Genomic DNA, 23,550 nt, shown 5'->3' on the forward strand with positions numbered 1-23,550 from the left:
TGGTTTGTGCCGTGTACAAGTGGCCACAAAAAGTTGTTCAGCCTCTTGACATGTTTGCTGATCCTCTCCAACTGCTGCTTGCTGGTTTGCTGGTTTCCTTTGTTTACACACCCTTTCATATGCCCAATTGTTTGCAACTTCTGCTGTATACCAGGCCTGAACCAGCATCTTCTCTCCGGATGCCCTTTCTTTTTACAATGAGTACAGGCTGGAAATTCTTTCACTCCACCAGCCCTTTCCCACTGATTACTACTCTTCTCTTTCCCCTTTCTATCTCTAGCATACTTCCTTGTTTGGTCTGTGCAGGTTTGCCTTTGAAGCTTGCAACCAATGCACCCTCACTAATGTCTTCTTGCCTTATGAGTCTCCTTTGCTTGCGCTTGGAGAGAATGAACAAGCTCAGTCAATGTGATCTGAGTCATGTCCTTAGAGTCCTCAAAGAAGAAATTTTGGCCTCAAATCTTTCTGGAAGACTACCAAAACTTTGCCACAAACCCTTCGGTCAGCCAACTCCACTCCCATAAGCCTGATTTTGTTGAAACATTCATTAGTCTATCAACAATTCCTTTACTTTTTCGTTTCCTGCATTCTTTGCATCTCAAATTCCCTCTTAATTAAGAATATGCATATTCCTTGTTGTAGTGCTCCCATGTATCTTCTCTCAATTTATCCCATGCTTCTTTGGGGTTTTCGTATGCATGATTCTTGTAAAAACAAGATCAGTCACAGTAGCATGTATGTGAGAAAGAGCTCTCGCAGTTTGGCTGTTTTCCTCATGCATCCTCAACTGGTTCAACGTGGGATTCTGTCCAAGTGGTGGTGGTTGCCGGTTTTCTTCCACATACTGCCCCAGTCCCTGTCACGAAGGAAGGCTTTCATCTTTACTGCCAGGTGTGGTAATGTTCTCCATTGAACACCGGTGGAGCCATCAATTCAGATTGAGTTGTCATGCTCTGTTTTTCACGTCTGATGCAGAGGAGAAAGAAGGCAGATGCAGGCTAAGTTTTTTGCTAAGAATTGGTGTGTTGTGAACGAAAGGTTTAGAATACTAAGTTTCTAGTTTCTTTTGCGTTGGCTCTGATACCATTTGTTGGTTTCAGCCGGAGATAATATGAGAGAATGAAAAATAGAGCACCGTAAAAGGAAAAAACTAATTTGAACAGAAAGACTACTCATATTCATTGAAGAAGGATAGTATATAGCACTTAACAACTCTCTGCTAATAACACCAACTACAGTAGACATTACAAATTTCAAAATTCAAAAATCACCACACATATTACTTCTAAATTTACTTAAATACCCTTATTTCCTAAACAAGTTATTACACAAAAGCACTCCATGCACGTTAAGACATGATGCATGTAACTTCGCATCTTCCAAACACAAACTTGCAGACTGACCACTTGAAACATTTCCAGCAAAGCATCACCACATCAACATAAACTTAAAATTAACAAGAACAGGAGGTAATGATTCAGATGTAAACACAAATTACAGTAAAAAAAAATATTCCTGAAATGAAAATTAAATAAAGAAAACTCACGTTATGTGTTTGTAGAGAGGTGGCAAAGGCGAGCACAAACCAACTACAAAAACTAACCAAAACCTGAAATTCAATTTAAGAAAATCAGAAACAAAACTTGGACTGCATTATGTCCACAAATTGCTGAGATCATATGCACAAACTCTTCAAAGGCAGCCACCCTAAGCACCAAGAACACTCAAAAGTAATCCTAGCCCCAAAATCTCCTTCAAAAAACACAAAATGTGGGAAGAAAATCACATCTCTATATTGACAAGATAAACAAATCCCAATACCTCTCTTCAACAACACAAATTCAACACATAACCTTAAAAGCCCTAGAAATGTAAACACAACTCAGAAACCAAAACCTCAAATTCATTTTCCTCAGACCATCTCTCTTCTCCAAAAAAAAAAAAAAAAAAAAAAAAAAAAAAAGAATGAAATACCTAATGAAATATTGCTCAAAAAACAATGAAAAGGAACATATCTAATGAAAAAGAGGGTTGCTAATATTGTTTGTCATAGACCGTAGGGTTGCCTTGTTTCAGAAGCCTGTTAGGGGTCGAGGGACTAGTCGAGGTACGTGTAAGCTGGCCAGACACCCCTGGTAAAAAAAAAAAAAAAAAAAGGAACTAAAATCCCAGTTCTATTATGGTATAAACCCAGTTTTCATGTCTGAAATACCTTGGTTTCTGGAATGCGAGAAAATGCAAGGAGACTAGCTAATTACTATGCAGCTGACGGCGGAAACGAGGAATGGTGAACATTGACGACTCGTAATCGTAACTCTCAGTCTCACCAAAACGAAATCCGTAATCATAATTGTAACTCTCAGACTTTATAGATTGATGTGTTTTGGCTTTTAGGAAAATAATTAAGTTATACAAGTACCCATGGGTTTACTTGGCCCACCCACCAGAAAACAGGCAAGGCTTGGTACGGGTCTATTTCAAACGGTTCTATAAGGAAGGACCATACCCAACATTTTTGAGTGGTAGGGTCGACCTGCGGATACAACCCGTTTCGAGGTCTACTTAGACGAATTTGAGTGATTTGATAGAGAATAGGGATATGATGGGGGCATTTGTGTCTTTTAAAAATATGTTGGGTACAATTCCTCCAATTACAAGTTTAGAGAGATTGTAGGACATGTTTTCTAAGGATATTAGACTCTCATTGCACAAGTATGACTCACCTGTCACCACTGAGGAGCTGTTGGGGTTATGTTCTTTATTAGGGATGACAAAGCCCCAGGCTTGGATGGCTACGCTAATTCTTTAGAAGGCTTGAGATATTGTGGGCCAAGATATTAATGCTGCTATGATTGATTTTTTTTGTTATGGGAGAATGCTCAAGGAATTCAATGCTACAATCATTACTTTAGCATCGAAAAAGGTATTCCCTGATAGTAAGTGATTCCGACCTATTTCTTGTTGTAATGTGGTTTACAAGTGCATTTTTGAAATTATACCCAACTATATTAAGGATAACCTTGAGGATGTTGTTGTTCATACTCAGTCAGCTGTCCCTGGAAGAAGAATTATTGATGATATTCTGCTTGTGCAGGAGATTTTTTAAAACTATACATAAAGATGTGGGAGCTGATTGATGTGCCTTAAAGTAGATATCCAGAAAGCCTATGTTAGTGTGTGTGGGAAAAAAAATTCCGACAACTCAAACACAAAACTAAATTACACTACAGGAAAAATGGCCTACGGTAACATGCAAAAAGTGTTACCGTAGGTAATTGGTAGCATTATAAGGATGTCGTGACAGCCCATATTAATAAAAAGTAGACATTGGTAACACTTTTGTTACTAATCATTTCAGTAACAACAATAACATGTTGTGTTAAGTATATGTAGCACTTATTCGTAGTTTGAATGATTTTTTGTAACACTAATAAATGCTATAAATAAGTTCTGTATCATTCTTAACTTGTTACAGTTTAGTTTTTTTTAATATTCTCAAAATGCTATAGAAGAGTTTTAATAACAACTGTTAAAAGTGCTACCAAGTATCATTTATTGCATTTTGTAAATGTTACAAAATTATTTTTTATAACATTTTGAAAGTGTTATCAATGAATCTTTTATAACATATATAAAAATTGTTACAGTTGTTATTTTAATAATACAAATTATAAACAATGATACACTAATTTTTCAAAGAACATTTCATTGATGGTGAACCTCTATATACAAAAAGTTTGTATATATGCCTAATACATAGGCACCCAACATACTTTACATCCATAAAATCTAACATGCTTCATATATCATATCATATTTTGTAACATATAAAACCTTCATATACAAAAAGCTTCATATATGTCTAACAAATATGGACCAATTATTTTTACATTATAATACCTAGATGATTGGAAAATTAACTATGAACAATAGTTAATACTTTCCAATCATTCAAAAAATTCTAACAAAAACAACAATCATGCATACCATCTTCCATTCTCAATTGTGCTTCACCAAAAAAGTACTCTTGCATTTTCATAACCTACAAAACCATTAATACAAAAAACATCTTCAATTCCCATGTATATTCTCAAAGATGACAACACATATATATTGTAAATTCAAGAAAAGATTAAGACAAAAGCACCCCAAATAATTAATGCAAAACAAAGAGGAAAAGAACATGTTTAAATCTTCAACTTCACAATCACTAGTTCTAAAAAATGGCACCATGCAAGTTTAAAAGATATATCAAAATTACATATTTTCAAATCTTATCTCCAAATTATATCATTATAATATATGTTACAATAGATGAAACCTAAAAGAAATGATATAATGGAAAAGTCCCATGCACCTTGCATGTATGCATCCGTAGCTCTATCAAAAGAGAAAAAGAAAAAAAAAAAAAAACCCCTAAAACATCTAAAACCTTGTTAAGGAAAATCATTATTACTTCATACACATATGGAAGTGTGTCATTTAATCTTTTTCTTACCTATTCAGATGCACCAAATTCTTATTCATCATTATTATAGCACTAGTGAAATGTTTGTCCTGATATGACCAATGCATCAAATTCAAATTCAAATTCAAATCCCTTTTGTTAGGCACAAATTATGCATGCTACTCATAATGTTTATGAAGTTTGTGGTCAATTCTAAAACTATAAAAACTATCTGCTAACTAAATTCTACTAGGCATGGCAATGGGGCAGGGTAGGGATCTCATCACCGTCCCCATCCCCGCTCTCAACATCAATCCCCAGCCCTGCCCCATCCTCATTGTGGGGATGCCAAGAATTCCCCATCCCCGTTCCGCGGGGAATGTTGGATGCCCGTCCCCGCCCCATTAATTTTACATTAACATCAATTTGAGCATTACCAAAAACAATAGTTAATTCTCTTTCAATGTTTAGATTTGTCCACATGACAAACACTTAAATTAATTGTTTAAACTTAAGCTAAGGCATTGTACTTGTCCAAAATACAAACTCGTTATGTATTCGTCCACATGACGAACGACAATATGAAGTCGGCTAAGGGTGAATGGCAATGGCGACAAGTTTAAGACTTGGGGTTAGGGTTTGTTCTTGTTCAATTGATTAGGTTGAGGGAAATTGGGAAAATATGGGTTTATATATAAGGGTATTAGTGAAAAGTAAATATATATGTAATTTTATATATTATATGCAGGGTGGGGGAAGGGCACCCCCACACCCGCTTTATCTCCAGGGATGGGGATTAAAACTCCTCCCATCCTTGCCCCTATCCCCGAAGAAATCGGGGAATCCCCACCCCATACAAGGCAGGTCGGGACGAGGCCCTAGAATTTCGGGGCTCATTGCCATGCCTAAATTCTACAAGAATATCCTTTAGTTTTCACATTACTTAATCTACACAATTAATTAAAGCCAAACAATATATGAATAATGATAGGTAAACATGACAAGAACATTATGAAAACAATGAAAACTTAACAAACATAATCTGCAAATTCCATTGAACAACACAATAATGCTTACTCTCCGAATACTTAATGGTTGTAGCTTATTAACTCCAATCCTTCTTGTTGCAATAATCTTTAATTCCTTCTTGATATGGGACAAATTTCAATCTGCTCAAACAGAAACACTATTACAATTTGACAAATACAATAAATTCATCTTCAAATATGCAAATGCAAACTGTTTGAGAGTTTGCTTTTTGCAAACTGCAATTTTGCATTGCAAAACACAGTTTGCAAATTGCAGTTTGCAATTTGAGACATAGAATCATCTCATTGACTAGTGAATGCATAAAATCTTACATGATCAAAAACCAATGAACCAAAGAATTACAGAACATAAAGCACACATCCAAATAGGAAGACATGAGTCAAAGAGGAACTGCTAAAATTCACAAGCATTTAGCCAAAAATAAACTCAAAGGATGACAAACATTTTTGACAACAATTACTGTTGAGTTCTTTGCACAACTAATACTACTTAATGACTTAAAAATTCTCAGAGCATGCAAGGAAAAATGCTTAATACTTAAGTCATCCAAGGCAAGGGCACGTATCCAACATCTAATACTTCAGCAAAATAGAGCAAACATTAGAAGATCTATAGCCAACCCATTCAGCCTTTTGATGTCAGCCACCTATTGAAAAAAATTCACCAACCTCAATATTACTCATCAAACCAAACACACAAACCAAACACACAAACCAAACATTTCTCAATAACAATTATAAAATTTAACGTAACCCATTCAATGTGATGCCACAAACAACAAAAACGTAAAACATTCACTGTGTTCCAAATACATTTACCAAAGTCTTCAATTTACCTATCAAACCAAACAAAATTCTGTTAACATCTACTACAAAATTAATCAAAACCCATTTGACAAAATTCAACAAACAAAAATATACTGAAAATAACACTGTGTTTCAAAAATATTAACCAAACTCCCATCACCCCATCAAACTAATACAAACATTTCTTATCAACTCATTCAAATATTTCACAACTACATTGTGAACACACCTCAAAGACACATAAATTAAATGTGATACACTCCAAAGCTCATTCATAAGAAAAAACTTAAAGAAATCAAAATGGAATAGGAAAAACTTACAGTCTGGTTAACTCTAACAAATTGGTAACAACAATTGGGAAAGGCCCAATAATTGATACTGCATAAACTTCCTTACAAAAGTAATAACCATAACAGTGAGGGTCGAAAACCAACGAAAAAGCAAAACACAAAACAAAGTGAATGAAAAATCCACTGATCTTCATGGATTTGGAAGTGTTTCACCAATTATGAAGAGTGCTTCACTGATTTACCTCTCAAAGGCTAGGGGCTTCGATTTAGGGTTCAATAGGTTATGGATATTGGAGATTTTAAGCCAAAAATTGGATGAAGCCAACGATTTTCAATAGATTTTTACGAATGAAAATGATTAAGTGAAGCCATTAGGGATTTTTGTTTGAGAGAGTAGGTTGGAAGAGTTGAAAATGAGTGAATGAGGGTATTATGAAATTTTGGAAAATTTTGTGAAATTTTGGGTTAGCGGGTATTAGGTGTTGTTTTCCTGGTTAAGTAAAAAAAATTAGTTTGGTCCCTACATGAATGAAAAGTGACAAAATAAACCCAAAATAATATGTTTTGACCCCTAAACAATAAAATGAGACAAAATCAACCTCATTTCATGTTGGTGGGAATGATGTTTTGTATCCTGGTAAATAATTGGGTTTATGGTAACACTTATACAATGTTATTTGATATATGGTAACATTATAAAAAAGCTACTATATTATTAGGTCTATTGTAACACTTTAAAAATGCTACTATGTTATTAGGTCTATTGTAACACTTTAAAAATGCTACTGTAGTTCCTGTATTAATAACATTTTACAAAAAAGAGTTACCATTGATATAAAATGTGTTACAAAAAGTTAAAGTGTTACATATAAAAATTGTTATTGTAACATTTTAACATCAAGTGTTACCATAAATAGTCTACAGTAACACTTTAAGGAAAAATGCTATTGTCCAGTGTTACTGTAGGCCATTTTTGTTGTAATGAAAGTGAGCAACTAAAAATAAAGCAAACCAAATGCAAGAATTTTAAAGTGGTTCGGCTCAATCAATTTAGCCTACATCCACTATTCACTCAAACAATCCATTCAAAACCTTACAACTGTGTAATTTTTAGAAGAGAAAAAAATGCAAACTCCTTATACTATCCCAAAAAACTCAATTATACCCTTAATAACAGCCCACTGACTATTTTTTAGGTGTCTTTCCTTACACTTTTTGAGATACTTTAAAAACCTAAACTACTAGTCTATTTAAAGGGGAGAGTCCCTTTGCAACTCCCTTTCCAAAGCAATATGAGATTCAAGGCATTATCCCAACAATTCCTCCCTTGATTTGAATCCTCAAGCATCACAATAGCATTTAAAAATCTTACTTGGTTGACAATCTTCTTTTCTTTCACAACAAGAACTGGAACAACTTTATCTCTTGATTTCTTAAGAAACACACCTTTATCAAGCAAAAATAGTTGTTTTTCAATCCTTTTGCCTTGCATAATCAGAGCATCATCTTTATACACTTCGCACTTATCTCTTTGACCAATGTAGGTATATCCACAAGAAGCTAACTCACCCAAAGAAATCAAATTGTGACTACAACTCGGTACATACCTCACATAACAAAGATTCTTGACAACACCAATGTGAAGCTTGAGGCTAATGCTACTAGCCTTCAATCTTCACTTTCTTGTTATTACCGACAACAATATTTCCATAATTTCCATCTTCTCTCAATTCAACAAAAAAAATCTTTATCATTACAAACATGCATAGATGCAGCAAAATTTAAAACCCAACCTTTTTCACCCTTTAATGTTTGAGTTTCATCTTGACATGTTACTAAAAGTTCACCTTCATTATCAACAACACCAATGTTATTCTTCCCTTCATCATTCGAATCCTTCATCTCTTGAGCCTTCTTGAAAGTAAACATATCCTCCCTTAATTTCTTACACTATAGTTGGATATGTCCCTTCTCTACACAATAATAGCACTCCTTATTATTGTAATCTTTGCCTTTTGATTTAGATCTCCATTTTGATTCATCATCACTCTCTTGAGTTCTCCCTCGATTAAATCTTTCTGCAACTACCAGATCTCCTCTAAGTGATCAGTTTTGTGATCTCATAGATCTTTCATTCTCTCGCAACAAGGGAGTCACATCATTTAATTTTAAAGTAGATATGTCTATCAACAAAGTAGAACTAAAGGTCTATAATATTTAGGCAAAGATGACAACAATATCAATGCCTTTTTTTCATCCTTTAACTCATCCAAAATAGCCAATAATTAAGATGCTAGCCTATTAAATTCATTTAAATGATCATGGAGACTCATACCTTCATCCATCTTTCGAAAACAAAAATCCATCTTCAAACACAGTTTGTTAGTCAACAATTTTGTCGCATAAATACACTCCAATTTTTCCCACAAACCCTTTTGTGTAGCCTCAGTCAGCACCCTATACTTTATCTTTAGAGTTAGGACCAATCTGATTGTACTGACAATTGTCCTCTGAATTCTATTCCATTCTCTATCATACATTTTCTCTAGCTTACTCTTTTCTAATACTTGATCAAGACCTTGTTGTACCAAAAGGTCTTTTATTCGTACTTTGCCATAACATAAAATTAATTTTACCATCAAATAGAGGAACCTCAAACTTAGACATATCTCCAAAAAATTTTAGATGCCTAATAGTCATTAGTCTAATCTTAAATTTGGCTGTCTCTCTAGCTTGCCTTCTCCCATATCTCGAACCGTCGGCTTTGATACCACTTGTTGGGAAAAAAGATTCCCACAACTTAAACACAAAACTAAAGCAAGAAACTAAAAATAAAGCAAACAAAACGCAGGAATTTTAAAGTGGTTTGGCCCAATCAATTTAGCCTATATCTACTATCCACTCAAATAATCTACTATGCAAAAGCTTACAACTGTGCACTTTTTAGAAGAAAAAATTGTAAACTCCTTATACTATCCCAAAAAGCCTATTACACTCTTACTAACAACCCGCTGACTATTCTTTTGGTGTATTTTCTTACACTTTTTAAGATATTTTAAAAGTCCAAACTATTGGTATGTTTAAAAGGGAGAGTCTCATAGCAACTCCCTTTCCCAAAAAATGTGAGATTCAAGGCACTATCCCAACAAGTATTGATCAAGGTTTCCTTTTGCAGATCCTTTGCATATTCGAGTTTCCTCGAAAAATGATTCATTAGATCCAGGAATGTGTCACTGCAGCCTTATTCTTAGTGTCTTTTAATGGAGAACTTCATGGTTTTTTCCTTAGGAAAAGAGGTTTGAGAAAAGTGACCCTTTATCCTTGTACTTGTTCACCCTAATAATGCAAGTCTTATCCTTAATTATTCATAGAAGGATCATCGAGAGTGTTGAATTCAAGTTCCACTATAGATGCGAGAACCAAAAGATAAGTCATCTTTGCTTGTAAATGACCTTTTCTTGTTTTGCGATGGGGATCCTCTCTCGGCTAAGGTCATTAAGGATACCTTGACGAAATTTGCTCAAGTCTCGGGTTTACATCCTAATCTCTTGAAGAGTTCTATGTTTGTTTGTCATGTTAGTGAGGAGAATAAAATGCTTATTAGGAACATTATGGGTTTTGCTGAAGGCTATCTCCTTGCTTGGTACTTTGGGGTTTCTTTGATCACTTATCATCTTCGCCACAGTGACTGCCTGCTTCTTATTAACAAGGTGGAGAAGAGACTGAAATCTTGGAAAAATAAGTGTCTTTCTTATATCGGACGCTTTCAATTAGTTATCTCGGTTTTATCATCCATGCAAGTGTATTGGACATCTATATTCATCCTTTCGAGCTTCGTTTCCAAAGCAATAGAGAATATGATGAGAGATTTCTATGGTCGGGTAATGATATGGTTAGAGGAAAGGTTAAAGTGGCTTGGAAGGATTTACGTATTCTTGAGACTAATGATGGAATGGGGATTCGGCCTTTGAAGAGGTGGAATTACTCTGATGGCCTATTATTTATGTAGTGTTGTTTCAGGGAAGGATTCTCCGTGAGTGAAATGGATCCACACATTTAGGTTACGAGGAAGAAATCTCTGGAGTGTTAGAATTCCTTGGGGATGGTAGCTGTTGCTGGCATAAGCTTCTTAGGATGAGCGAGAAAGTCAAAAGGCACATCGGAGTTATATTGGGAAATGGCTAATCTATTTATGTATGGCACGATTCTTGGCATCTTTTGGGTCCTTTAGATGAGATTATCCCTGCCAAAACTGTTTATGAGTCGAGACTGGGTTACAGAGCTAAAGTAAGTGGGATAATTCAAAATGGGTAATGGGCGTGGTCGAAGATTATCTGAGAGCGGTGCCCTCAGGTGGTTAACCAAACATCTTTTATCCTTTAGAATAGTAATGAGGGTATGGTGTTTTGGAAGATTAAGAATGGTAAGAATGTTAAATTCTCTATAAGGCAAGCTTGGTTTGACATGATCCTGGTAAGAAACCAAGTCGCTGGGCACTCTCTCGTGTGGATAGGACATGGTATCCCTTGTCACTCCTTCATCATGTAGCTTGCAATCAAGCATAAGCTTCTCACTCAGGATCAAATGAGATTAAGGATAGACTCAAAAAGCATGGAATGTGCTCTTTGTAATGGCCCTATGGACTTTCATGATCACTTAGTCATCAATTGTCCCTTCTCTTCAGCTATTTGGAGAATGGCCCAAGCAAAGGGTAAGTTTCAGGTGCAGGTAGATGGTTGGGATAACACCATTACTTGGTGTGCGGGTAAGTTCAAGGTAAAGGTGTATGGGTTGTCATACATCGTCTCTTACTAGCGGCATTTGTATATGAGATTTGATGAGAGAGAAATTTGCAGTTTTTTAAAGGCCATAGACAGAACCGTCAGTGAGTAAAACAACACATTGTTGTGATTATTATGCTTAGATCACTAAGCCTTAAATTTACGGACAATGCTCGGGTTAGAAGAGCTATGGAGGAATGGGGTATTCCTAGGTGTTGCTTAGGGGTGGGTACGAGAGGAAATGAGTGACCTTATACTTTTGTGGATGTTGTTGTTTGGTAAGGGTGCAAGTTTGGGGGGAGGAGATTTGGGCTTGGTTTTTCAAGCTAATTTTGGTTTTCATGTAGGTATGGAGGAGCTGATTTTGACGTCGATTAGGAGGAGTTAGTGTGATTGTGATGAGGATGCTATAGAGAATTTTTTTTGGTGCCTAAGGGAAGGATTTGTTTTGCTTGTGAGGAGGGTGCATGAGAGGGTACTTATGTACAGGTAGGTGGGCAAATGCTGTTAGGTGTTGTTTTTGTGTGTGGTGTTGCTTGTTACTACTCAGTGTAGCTCATGATGCATTACAGTAGTGTTGTTTTTGTGTGTGGTGTTGCTTAGTGCAGCTCATGATGCATTATGGTAGTGTGTATGTTAATGAGGTTGGATGCCGATGCTTGTTTGTTATCATGGAGGATTTGGTCGGGCGGGTGCATATGTGGGTTGACAAGATGGCTCGGTTGAGCAATGTAGGAATTCTATCCCCGACAGTCTTTTCCCATCCTATGCCTTTTCCTCTCGCTGGATGAAACATTGGAAAAAGACTGTTTTATTTTTTCTTGCGACAGTTTCTCATTATATGTCTGGTTTTTGGTTTTGGGTGTGAGGTTGGTAGTTGTGGTGCGTTGTCTTATGTACAGGTCTGGTGTAGTTGCCTAGTGTAACACCTCTCAAGCATTTTATCAAACACTTGGTGTGCGTCACCCCGACACTCTAGAACCTTCTAGAATACTCTTGTATTTGCTAGAATCTTGTAATTAATATAGTAGTTTAGAGTTAGCTAATCTCCACCATTAATTGTGAAAGATTTAGACCGTCCATTGTAAGCTTCATCTACTATAAAATGGGGAGCCCTTCATTTGGCCAAACCATCCAAGAATTGTAATGCTTTCTCTAATTAGTAAAGAGTTCTCTTCTAGCATCTCTTGTGAGTGAGTTTGTGTGAGTGTTCTCTTATTTGCAAGGCTAGAAGCGTGAGTGAGCCAGGCTAACTTAGGACAATCGTCGGGAGATTGGCACCTAAGGCCGCACTAGTCCAAAGGGAAATAGTCGAGTCGTGACATTTGGTATCAGAGCTGGAAGATTCTTGGTTGGAGATGTCGTCCGAAGTTTGCCATGAAGAGCAAAGGGGGAGGGAGGCCAATCCTAACCCTAATCCTTCTAAGAAGAACTCTCGAGGAGGGAAAGACAAGTCCATGGACGTGATGACCTCCATGGAAGCATGGGTGATGCTCAACGAGGTGAATGTTGCTGAAGTGAAGGAGCAACTCGACGTCCTTGATTAAAAGATGGACGATGTGGAAGGCACGGTCGAAACTATAGGAGAGTTTTGCCAAGATGTTGCCGAGAAGCACCAAGCTCTTACGGAGTTCCAATCGATGGTGTTGGACTCCTTTAGGCCATTACAAGCTCAAGTGGAAGAGCTCTGATTAGGTCTAGAGGAAAGCAAGGGCGATTGGGTATTTTGCAAGAAAGCGGTGGCAAACGGGGTCGTCACCAATGTCGTACCTCCTACAAGGGTCGAAATTCCAAGACCATGGAAGTATGGGGGAAACCAAGATGCCCAAGAGCTAGAGAACTTTCTATGGTCCATGGAGAGGTACTTCGAAGCTACTAATGTCCAAAGTGAGCAAGAGAGGGTGAACATCGCAACCGAGTACCTTGAGGATCATGCTATCACGTGGTGGCAATAGAAGCATGCTGAGATTATACAAGGTACATGCATCATCAACACTTAGAACTTGCTCAAGTGTGAGATCAAGAAGCAATTTTATCCGGGCAACGTAGCATATGAAGCACGAAAGAAAATGCCGGAGCTTAAGCACACGGGGCCTATTTCCAGGTATGTGGATGAGTTCTCTAAAATTATGCTTCAAGTTGATAATATGAACTCAGAAGATTTGCTATTCAATTTTATAGAGGGGCTCCAACCCTAAGCATAAAGGAAGCTCCAAAGGCATCAAGTTGTCAATATCTCCACAGCCCTTACCGAAGCCAACACCCTTGTTAAGTTCCACAAGGGCGAATCATCCAAGCCAAAGAAAGATGGCAAGCCGTATTACGGAAAAGGTTGGGGGAAGGAAGGGAGACAAACCATCTCATCACCGAGAAAAGGGAGACAAGCCGCCTCATAAGAAAGAATAGCGGAAGGATGTCAAGAAGGAATACAAGCGTCGGGAAAACTTTTATCTCTACGATGGGGATCATTGGATCCGAGATTGCCCCAAGCGCAAGGCCTTCAATGTCATGTTCGAAGAGAAGTAACCTGAAGCACCCGCATCTGAGACCGCCAACATGGGATGCCTCCAACTTCTTAATGCCTTGAAGGTAAAGCTCGCACAATCTAAAGTTCAAGATAAGTCTCTCATGCATCTTGAAGCCACCATCAATGGGAAGAAAGTTCAAGCTTTGTTGGACACAAGTGCTTCCCACAACTTCATCAAAGATAGCAAGGCAAGACGGTTAGGCCTCATGGTGGAGAAATCAGATGGCTGGCTCAAGACGGTGAATGCAGAAGCTAAACCACTTAGGGGCATGGCTCGAAATGTTGAGCCACATCTTGGCACATGGAATGGCAAGGTAACATTTTCAGTTGCACTTTTAGATGACTTTAACCTTATTCTTGGTATGGAGTTTCTCAAGCAATTCAATGCGGTGCCCCTACCATGATACAACTCTATGTGCATCCTTGAGGAAGTTTCATGCATGGTTACGACAGTGAGCAAGGCCGCACCAAACAATCAACTCTCTGCAATGCAAATTAAGAAGGGACTTAAGCGGAAAGAAGAGATATTTCTTGCCATGGTGCATGAGTTGGAAGATGAGAGAGGTGTACATACCATGGAGCTAGTACCGAAGGAAATATCCCGAGTCTTTGAAAAGTACAAGGATGTCATGCCACCTGAGTTGCCAAAATGCCTACCACTTAAGAGAGAGGTGGATCATAAGATCGAGTTAAAGCCGGGAGCTAAACCACCTGCCAAAGCCCTATACCGGATGTCGCCACCAAAATTAAACAAGTTGCGAAGATAACTCAAAGAGCTCTTAGAAGCCAGATTTATCAAGCCTTTAAAAGCACCATACGGAGCTTCAGTTCTCTTTCAAAAGAAGCATGATGGGTCGTTTCACCTTTGCATCGACTACCAAGTACTCAACAAGGTAACCATAAAAAACAAGTATCTCATTCCACTAATTGCCAATTTGTTTGATAAACTTGGACAAGCCAAGTACTTCTCTAAGCATGATTTGAGATCGGGGTATTACCAAGTGCGGATTGTAGAAGGGGATGAGCTGAAGACCGCATGTGTTACGCGTTATGAAGCCCTTGAGTTCAAAGTCATGCTGTTTGGCCTCACTAATGCCCCTACCACATTTTACACCCTCATGAACCACATCTTCCATCCATACCTTGATCGGTTCGTGGTGGTCTCCCTTGATCTCATTGTGGTGTATAGCAATACTCTTGATGAGCATGTCGAGCACTTGCGGACAGTTTTCTGAGTGTTACAAGAAAATGAGTTGTATGTCAAGCAGGAGAAGTGCTTATTTGCCAAGCCGGAGGTAGAGTTTCTCGGCCACAAGATAACAGACGGGAAGTTCATCATGGATAAAGCCAAGGTGAAGGCTATTGAGGAATGGAAAGCCCCAATAAAGGTTACCGAGTTATGCTCTTTCTTGGGTCTCGTCAATTACTACCAAAGATTCATCAAAGGTTATTCCACCATTGCCGCACCACTCACAGATTTGCTTAAGAAAACCAACAAATAGGAGTGGATGGTTGATCGCCAACATGCCTTTGATTCTTTGAAGAGGGTCATCATGGAGGAGCCGGTGTTAGCATTGCCCATCCATTTGAGGTACATACTGATGCATCTCACTTTACTGTTGGAGGTGTGTTAATGCAGGATGAACATCACATAGCATTTGAAAGCTAAAAGCTCAATGGTACGGAGCAGGGATACACGGTGCAAGAAAAAGAGATGATAGCCGTGGTGCATTATCTACGTACTTGGCAGCACTATTTGCTTAGGTCCAAGTTCTTGGTGAAGACGGATAATGTGGCAACAAGTTGCTTCTAAAGTCAGAAGAAACTCAACCCCGAGCAAGCTAGATGGCAAGACTTCTTGGACGAGTTTGACCATGTGATGGAGTACAAGCCCAGGAAATCCAACTTGGTGGCGGATGCATTGAGTTGGAAGGTCGAGTTTACAACCATTAGCAAGATACAAGGGGACCTCCTTAAGCTCATAAAAGAGGGTCTCGAACATGACACATTGGCCAAGCAATTCATCTCCTTAGCTCAAGATGGCAAGACCAAGCACTTTTTGGTAGAAGATGGCCTTCTTTACACCAAAGGGAGAAGGGTGTATGTTCCAAAGTGGGGGAATTTGCGGAGGAACTTAATCAAGGAGTGTCACGACATCAATGGGCCAGACATCCAGGACAAAGGCGCACTTGAGCACTATTAGAGGCAGCCTATTATTAGCAACAAATGCGGGACGATATGGAGCAATTTGTGAGAACTTGTCTTGTGTGCCAACAAGATAAGGTGGAACACCGAAGCCCCGTAGGATTGTTGGAACTGTTGCCCACACCAAGTAGACCATAAAGGAGCATCTCAATGGATTTCATAGTGTGCTTACCAAAATCCGAGGGGTTTAGTACCATTATTGTTGTGGTGGACAGGTTGTAAAAGTATGCTACCTTCATCCTCGCACCAAAGGAGTGTACAGCTAAAAACATGGCCAAGCTCTTCTTCAAGCATGTGGTGAAGTATTGGGGTCTTCCGAAGTCTATCATCAGTGATCGGGATAGTCAGTTCATAGGGAGATTTTAGACTGAGTTGTTCAAACTTATGGGGTAGGCGTTGCACTTTTCTACAAGCTTTCATCCTCAAACCAATGGGCAGACCGAGAGAGTGAATGCTTTGCTAGAGATATATCTACAAAACTTTGTGAGCGCCAACCAACTTGATTGGGAAAAGTTGCTTGATGTAACCCAATTCTCCTATAATTTGCAGAGGAGTGAAGCCACCAACAAAAGTCTATTTAAGATGGTGATGAGTCAACAACCACTCACGCTGCATACCTTGGGTATAAGTTATAAAGGGAGTAGCCCCACGGCATTCAAAGTTGCTAAGTCATGGCATGAACAAGCCCGACATCATATGGGCATATCTTGGCAAAGCAACCAAGAAGATGAAGAAGTGGGCGGACAAGAAGCGGAGGCATGTGGAGTACAATGTGGGAGATCTAGTACTTATCAAAATCCTCCCATCACAACACAAGTCCACCCGGCCATTACACAAAGCCCTTATCTGAAGATATGAGGGGTCATTTCCTATAATCAAGAGGGTCGGTAATGTATCCTACAAGCTTGAATTGCCCTCTTGGTTGAGACTCTATCCGGTCTTCCATGTGAGTTTTTTGAAGCCGTACCATGAAGATGCAGAAGATCCGGGAAGAGGAGAATCAAAATGAGCGCTATTTAGAAACACCAAGTTCTATGACAAAGAGGTAGAGTGTGTGTTAGCCAATCGTGTCATTCGACGAAAGGGTCATCCTCCAAGTCAGGAATACTTTGTCAAATGGAAGGGGCCACCGAAGAGTGAAGCTAGTTGGGAACCCAAAAATGCATTGTGACAATTCAAAGACAAGGTCCAAGAATTCCACGAAGAGTCGACGAGGACGTCTCTGAATTAGGTGGGGGAGAATGTGACGCCTCTCAAGCATTTCATCAAACACTTGGTGTGCGTCACCCCGACACTCTAGAACCTTCTAGAATACTCTTGTATTTGCTAGTTAATATGGTAGTTGGTAGATGGTAGTTGGTAGGTGATAGTTTGGAGTTAGCTAATCTCCACCATTGATTGTGGAAGATCTAGACCGTCCATTGTAAGCTCCATCTACTATAAAAGGGGGAGGCCTTCATTTGGCCAAAACCATCTAAGCTTTCTCTCATTAGTAAAGAGTTCTCGTCTAGCATCTCTTGTGAGTGAGTTTGCATGAGTGTTCTCTTATTTACAGGGCTAGAAGCGTAAGTGAGCAAGGCTGACTTAAGGCAATCTTCAGGAGATTGGCACCTAAGGCCGCACGAGTCCGAAGGGAAACAGTCGGGTCATGAAAAATGTAACGAATCCCACATCAGAAACGTATTGGGAAGGTTTTAGGCTTGTAAATGAGGAGAATCCCTCCACTTAATAGGTTAGCTTTTTGGGTCTGAAACTAGTGTGATTGTTATAGGCAATCACTTCCAGGCTCAAGATATTACTTTGGTATGCGGTGTGCTGGATAAGGAGGGTCGTCTAAACAGTTTGCTTTTGTTTTATGTTGTTTTTTATTGCCCCCTGTGGCATGTGGCGGCACTGCTCTTGTTGTGTCTCTTTTGTGGATTCATTATACATGCACTCAATGTATTCTTTTATGCTTTAGGTGTGGGCTGCTTTGTAAAGGATTGTACATCCTCGTTTCATTTGTTTTTTTGAGCTTCTTCGTCTCATGGTGCTGGATGGTTCTCCTCATTTAAGTGTATCTCTTTATTCTTTATAAAATTACCATTTACCAAAAATAGAATATATGCGTTATCAAGAAACTTGAATGTTGGTAGCATTGATTGCACATTTTAATTTTAAACGATATATTCATCTATGGTTGGAGCACACATCAAAATCAAGCGTTATAAGTGTATCATTGAATATGAAGTACTAAAATCATGGGATTTAAGTGGATTCATCATTTCTAACAATATGAGAACCACCAAAAATGTTAGAACTATGAGATTCTTTCATTAAATCTTTCAAACTTCAACAAAAAAGTGTGTAGATGTGTTGATATTAACATTTTGACAAACTTGAAAACCATGATCTTGCCCTTGGACCACGTTGACCTTGTCACATTCTGCTCTCGAACTGGTGTTGGTGTCTCTAGAGTCATCATTGACTACAACGTTGCTCCCTATATCTGTAGAAAACATCAAAGTATACCCTATAGAAAACAAGGTACCATGATTGGAGGAACAAGATTAGAAAATGGATTAGCGTTTGGGATAGAAAAGGGATCAGGGAGGCTAATTTAGGCTACGGTCAGGTTTCACTTGGAATGCTCTAATATTAATTTTTATTTTTTTATTTTTTACGTCATTAGCCTCCTTGATATAGTAAAGAAGAGAGAGTTTGAGAGAATTGCTTGTTGTTGTAGGACACTAAGTTAAGGAATGAGGGTGTTTTAGAGGAATGTGAAATCCCTTACCTCTATTGAATCGCATCTTATCCATATTCATTTGCTAATTTAAGTAAGTTCACTAATTATGATTCTATTTTATATTAAGGAGAATATCCCTTGGATTATTTATAAGTAGAGTAATATTACACCAACAACTCTTTCGCGTAATTTTCTCTAACAATCCTAACGTGATAGTTCGCAATTGGTTAGTTTATAATTAATTAGTAGGGCCGATAAGGGATCCTTTGTAAACTGATCGATTGTAAGTTGCCCGTCAGAGTTGTGAGAGAAGGTTATTGGTGTGGTATTATTCTTATAAGTAATATTCAGTAAAATAAAATTATGTTTTTGCCCTTGGGGAAGTTCAGGCACGACAAGATGAGATTGGAGTGATTATTATACTAATTCTTTTGATGGAAGGTACTTTTGTTCAACGAGGTTTAAATTAATCAAAATATGAAAGAAAACATAGATAGATTATGTTTAATTGTTTCAAGTTTTTAAGTATTATACATATTAATAATAATCATGAGAACAAGACAATTTATGATGATCTAATTATTATTAAAAAATAATTAAGATAAATGATATTAGATATACTAATTCCGAATTATAAAATAATTAATAAAAGAAATTTTAAAAACACGTGCAAAACATCTTTTGAAACAGATGAAGAGATCTGCAGAATAGTAAAACAAAGTAACAAACAACAACCGCACTGAATTATGACCCATGAACGCAAGATTATTGACAATTTGACATGTCTTCCTCTCAGCGAGACATCTGAGCTAAACTCCCACTCTTCATCTCTTTGTTCACATAGAAACTAAAAATCTCAGATACAGAGATATCAGAATTTCTAAAAAGAATAAAACTTAATACAGAATGGCAGGCGGAAGGAAACCCATTTTGCTGGGTTTGTTTTTGGTTATGGTAATGGGAATTGCCATTTACTTGAGGCTTTGGACTATCGATTACTCTGTTTCATCTTCTGACAACGAGTTGCTCAGGTAAAGGGCTTTTTTTTACTCCGATTATTACGTATTTGCAGAACTAAGTTTTTTTTTTTTTTTTTTTTTAAATGATATTGGTATTTGGGTATTTTGCTACTTTGGGAAATTTTGTCTAGCATTTGCCAAATGATGTTTCCGTCGATTGGAATTTTTTAGGAGGCAATTTGATCTTGCGAATAGGGAGGCAATGGATGAATCTGCAGAATGGCGATATAAATATGATAGAGAGGTAGATAAGGTTAACAAGTGTTCGAAGGAACTTAGCGAGGTATATTATATTTGCTCATTCAATGATAGAATTTTATGATTTCAATTGTGAAATTGTTATTTTATAATCGATGTTGTTATTGAAAAGGTAATTATTCGATTGTGAAATGAAATTCAAGTTCAAGTTCAGATTGTTCTTGCTTGCCTTGAATTTTACTCGATTTTTTTCTGTGAATTGTGCTATCTATGAGGTGTCATGTAATGGGTAGCTTATGTTTCCGAATTCCATGTGATGTGCTCATTTATAGTATTTTGAAAATTGTCATCTTAACTAGTCACTCATGCACATTTGCGCAATTTCTTATTTTGGTGTGGGAGGGGAAGAGGTATTGATTTGTATTTGTGGAACAGATTCCTGTGAAGGTGACATATTACAACTCATGATACGGGTCTGGTTTTGCTTGCTTAGAGACTTACAAATAACCTAAAACACTGCATAGATTATGGGATCGGGATAAACTCAGCCACTAAATCACTGTGGGAAAATTGAAACATTGTTTCTGATGGCTGCTTTTTGCTGTATCTAGCTACCTTCTCTCTTTTAGCTGGATCTTTTGTGTAACACTTTAGCTTGTAGGATGTAGAGCAACCGTTTTGATATCTATCTATTTAGGCTTATAGACAATGCATTTTTCTGAACTGATGGTTCTTGTCAGCTTATTTATCTCTTACTTTGAGTAGCAGTGATATATATTGGAGCACATTTTATTGATAATCATAGGTGGAGTGGAGGGAGGGGGAGGCTTACCCTACATGTATATACAGTATAAACCTGTCAATCCTATTAAATGATTTTAATTCTCCAACTTCTTAGCCACTTTTTTGTGGAAGAAAAATAATTTTCAAACAAAGTCATGAGAAAAAAGAAAGATATGGAGGCATTATTGTTAGAAATCATCATACTTGCTCTTTTCTCTTGTTTCCGCGCTTTCAAATTAAATGGAAACTTTATTTTCTTCTAAACAAGATTAAAATAAGTTCAATTTATCATGTTGGTACTCTTATCTTAATTTCTCTTCTTTTCCAAAAGAAATTATATATGTTAAATTATTAAACTTATGATATTAATTAAGTAGCTTTTTATTAATTCGGTTTCCTTATATCATCAAGACTCATAAATTTGGATCCACCCTGGTTAATAGTAAAATTCAATTAAAATTTTTCTAAAGGATATCTCCAAAATGGCTACTCTGAAAATTTTTCAAACATAAATATTCAAATCATATGTGAAGAACTTTTTGTAGATGTATAATATGAAGTATGAACCATTATATTGATCTAACAGTATCCGTGGGTTTTCAGCAACTGAAATTGTGAAGTCTTATTCCTTTTTCCTGCTATAACAAATTTTAGCGGTTTTTTAGTTAACAGTATATATGTCAAACTAAATTATAGTGGTGTTTTACTTAACAACATGCATGTCAAACTATGGAAGCTTCTTTTCTTTTGATTTGTTATTTTTATCATATTTAGGAAGTGAAGCATGAGTGTTTTCTAACTTGAATAATTCTTGTCACCTTAACAGGTTAAGGATAGTTTAGAGAAGCAAATTGAGGATTCTGCTAGCATTAACGCAAAACTGTCAACACTCCAAAAGGTGACTTTTAAATACCAAATCCATCATGGTTCATTTTTCATCGACTACCCTTTCTTTACCTCTCTGTATGTATCTTTTTAGTATTTGATGGAACACCAATTATCAGTAACTTTTCTCAATATTTGCTGAGAATAGCTTCATTATTGTACTAATATACTTTGCTTCTGTTGAAACTGAACCAAACCGTGCTTTTTCTTATCAAACCCTAAAAACTTCATCAGAAGCAGTTCTTGGGGCTTATTTGAAAGGATCTATTGTGCATATGTGTTTGTATAATGACCCCTGAATCTTTTTTCTGCTTTATTGATCAAAGAAGACCACATAATTCCAGGGTATTAAATCAAACTTAGAAATGTATCTTTTGTTTTATTTTGATTTGATTTCTGACAAGTTCTCAATGTACTAGGAAAACACTGCATTGGTTGAACAGGTGGAACTCTTAAATAAACAGCTAGTGACTGCGAAGTTGAAGTGCGGCCAAATATAGGATAATTGATTCCTGAAACTTTAACATTGGGTTGAGTGGATCTTTCCATTGCTTTCTAGCTGTTGTCGGAGAGAAGTATTGGGTCACAATTTTTGCTGAGTTTACAGCTTCCAATCCACTTCAGGAAAAAAAGCTATTTTTTTAAGATGCCATGCCTTACCAGCTATTTACAGGACCAATTAGTTATCATTTTTTTCAGCTAAGGGGCATCCAAGGAGTGGCAAAACCGTTGCTCTTTTCAAGAGAAGAATCTGTTTTCCTTTCTTGAGGTTTACTGTTTACGCTGAGAAGAGGGTGCTTGGTCAATTTTGCAGTTGTTTGATGCCAAATAATTTAATTTTTTTCTTTTATTTGAAATAATTATTTTTTGTAATGCATTTTTTTTAACAGTTTTGAAGTGTTATTATTTGTTGAAGAGATAATTTTGCTGGTTTTTCAGTGGTAATATTATCTTGTCTTTTCTGGAGATTCGTACTGTTGCTAATTCATGTTGTCAAGGCTCGATTGCATCACTAGGTGCAACACTGTTAATTCTAACATGCTCATTAACGAAATATATGTATATTTATAGGAAAGAGGGGGGAACAACAAACATATGCTGCTGCTTTGTTTGGCAAATTATTGAGGGTTGAAACACAGAAATTATTAAAGGCAAATGAAGATAAGAGAATATAAATGAACTTTTATCTATTGTCTGGTAATGCAGATGATTGAATGGAAAGGAAACAATGATAAATTATAGGATCTGTGGCAGTTTTTTTGTTATATGTTTGTGTCATATTATCGTGCTTTGTTGTGTTTTCCTTTTTATCTTTATGCTTTTTCTTCCTCCTGAAGAAAACTAAAGTGCATTAAGAGCAAACTTAGGCCCCTTCTTCTCATAGAAAAATATGGTCTTGTGCTCTAAGCAATTGTTATAATGAGTTTTCTTCATCTTGAATGGATGCCAGAGTTTATTTTTCAGGTCCTATTTTCCCTTCAAGTTTTAATAGATCTAACTAACTATTAGTGGATTTTCAATTTTTTTCTTATTAGCTCTTAAATATCGGTAAATCACATCTCTGTGAAATCAAAATACATTTTTGTTACCTTTATGAGTTTGCAGGATGTAAAAATGTTGCACTTTGGCCTCTTTTTGTAGGCTACCTCTCAATTCTCAGTTGCTTAAAAATTTTGAACATGAAGTCATAATTCAGAACCTGTTATATTGGATAATCAGTTATTATAGTTAAATGCATGGCAGATATTATATCTCTAGAAATTATTCCTAATTTACACAAAGATAGCTAGCTATTCTTGATTTTGGGTGCTTGTTGAACAATCAGGATTTG

The 23,550-nt window shown here is 37.0% G+C and overlaps 1 protein-coding gene across 1 annotated transcript; it reads left to right on the plus strand.

Moving 5' to 3' along the window:
• The first annotated feature begins 19,654 nt into the window (after positions 1-19,654).
• LOC116145398 lies at positions 19,655-22,590 on the plus strand. Its single transcript, XM_031430864.1, has 4 exons — positions 19,655-19,865; positions 20,025-20,136; positions 21,661-21,732; positions 22,139-22,590. Exons 1-4 carry the CDS (start codon positions 19,741-19,743, stop codon positions 22,217-22,219), a joined length of 390 nt encoding a protein of 129 aa, XP_031286724.1. The 5' UTR covers positions 19,655-19,740; the 3' UTR covers positions 22,220-22,590.
• The last annotated feature ends 960 nt before the right edge of the window (positions 22,591-23,550 follow it).

The sequence above is a fragment of the Pistacia vera genome, unplaced genomic scaffold (genome assembly GCF_008641045.1).
Source record: "Pistacia vera cultivar Batoury unplaced genomic scaffold, PisVer_v2 Contig461, whole genome shotgun sequence".
Taxonomy (NCBI): Eukaryota; Viridiplantae; Streptophyta; class Magnoliopsida; order Sapindales; family Anacardiaceae; genus Pistacia; species Pistacia vera.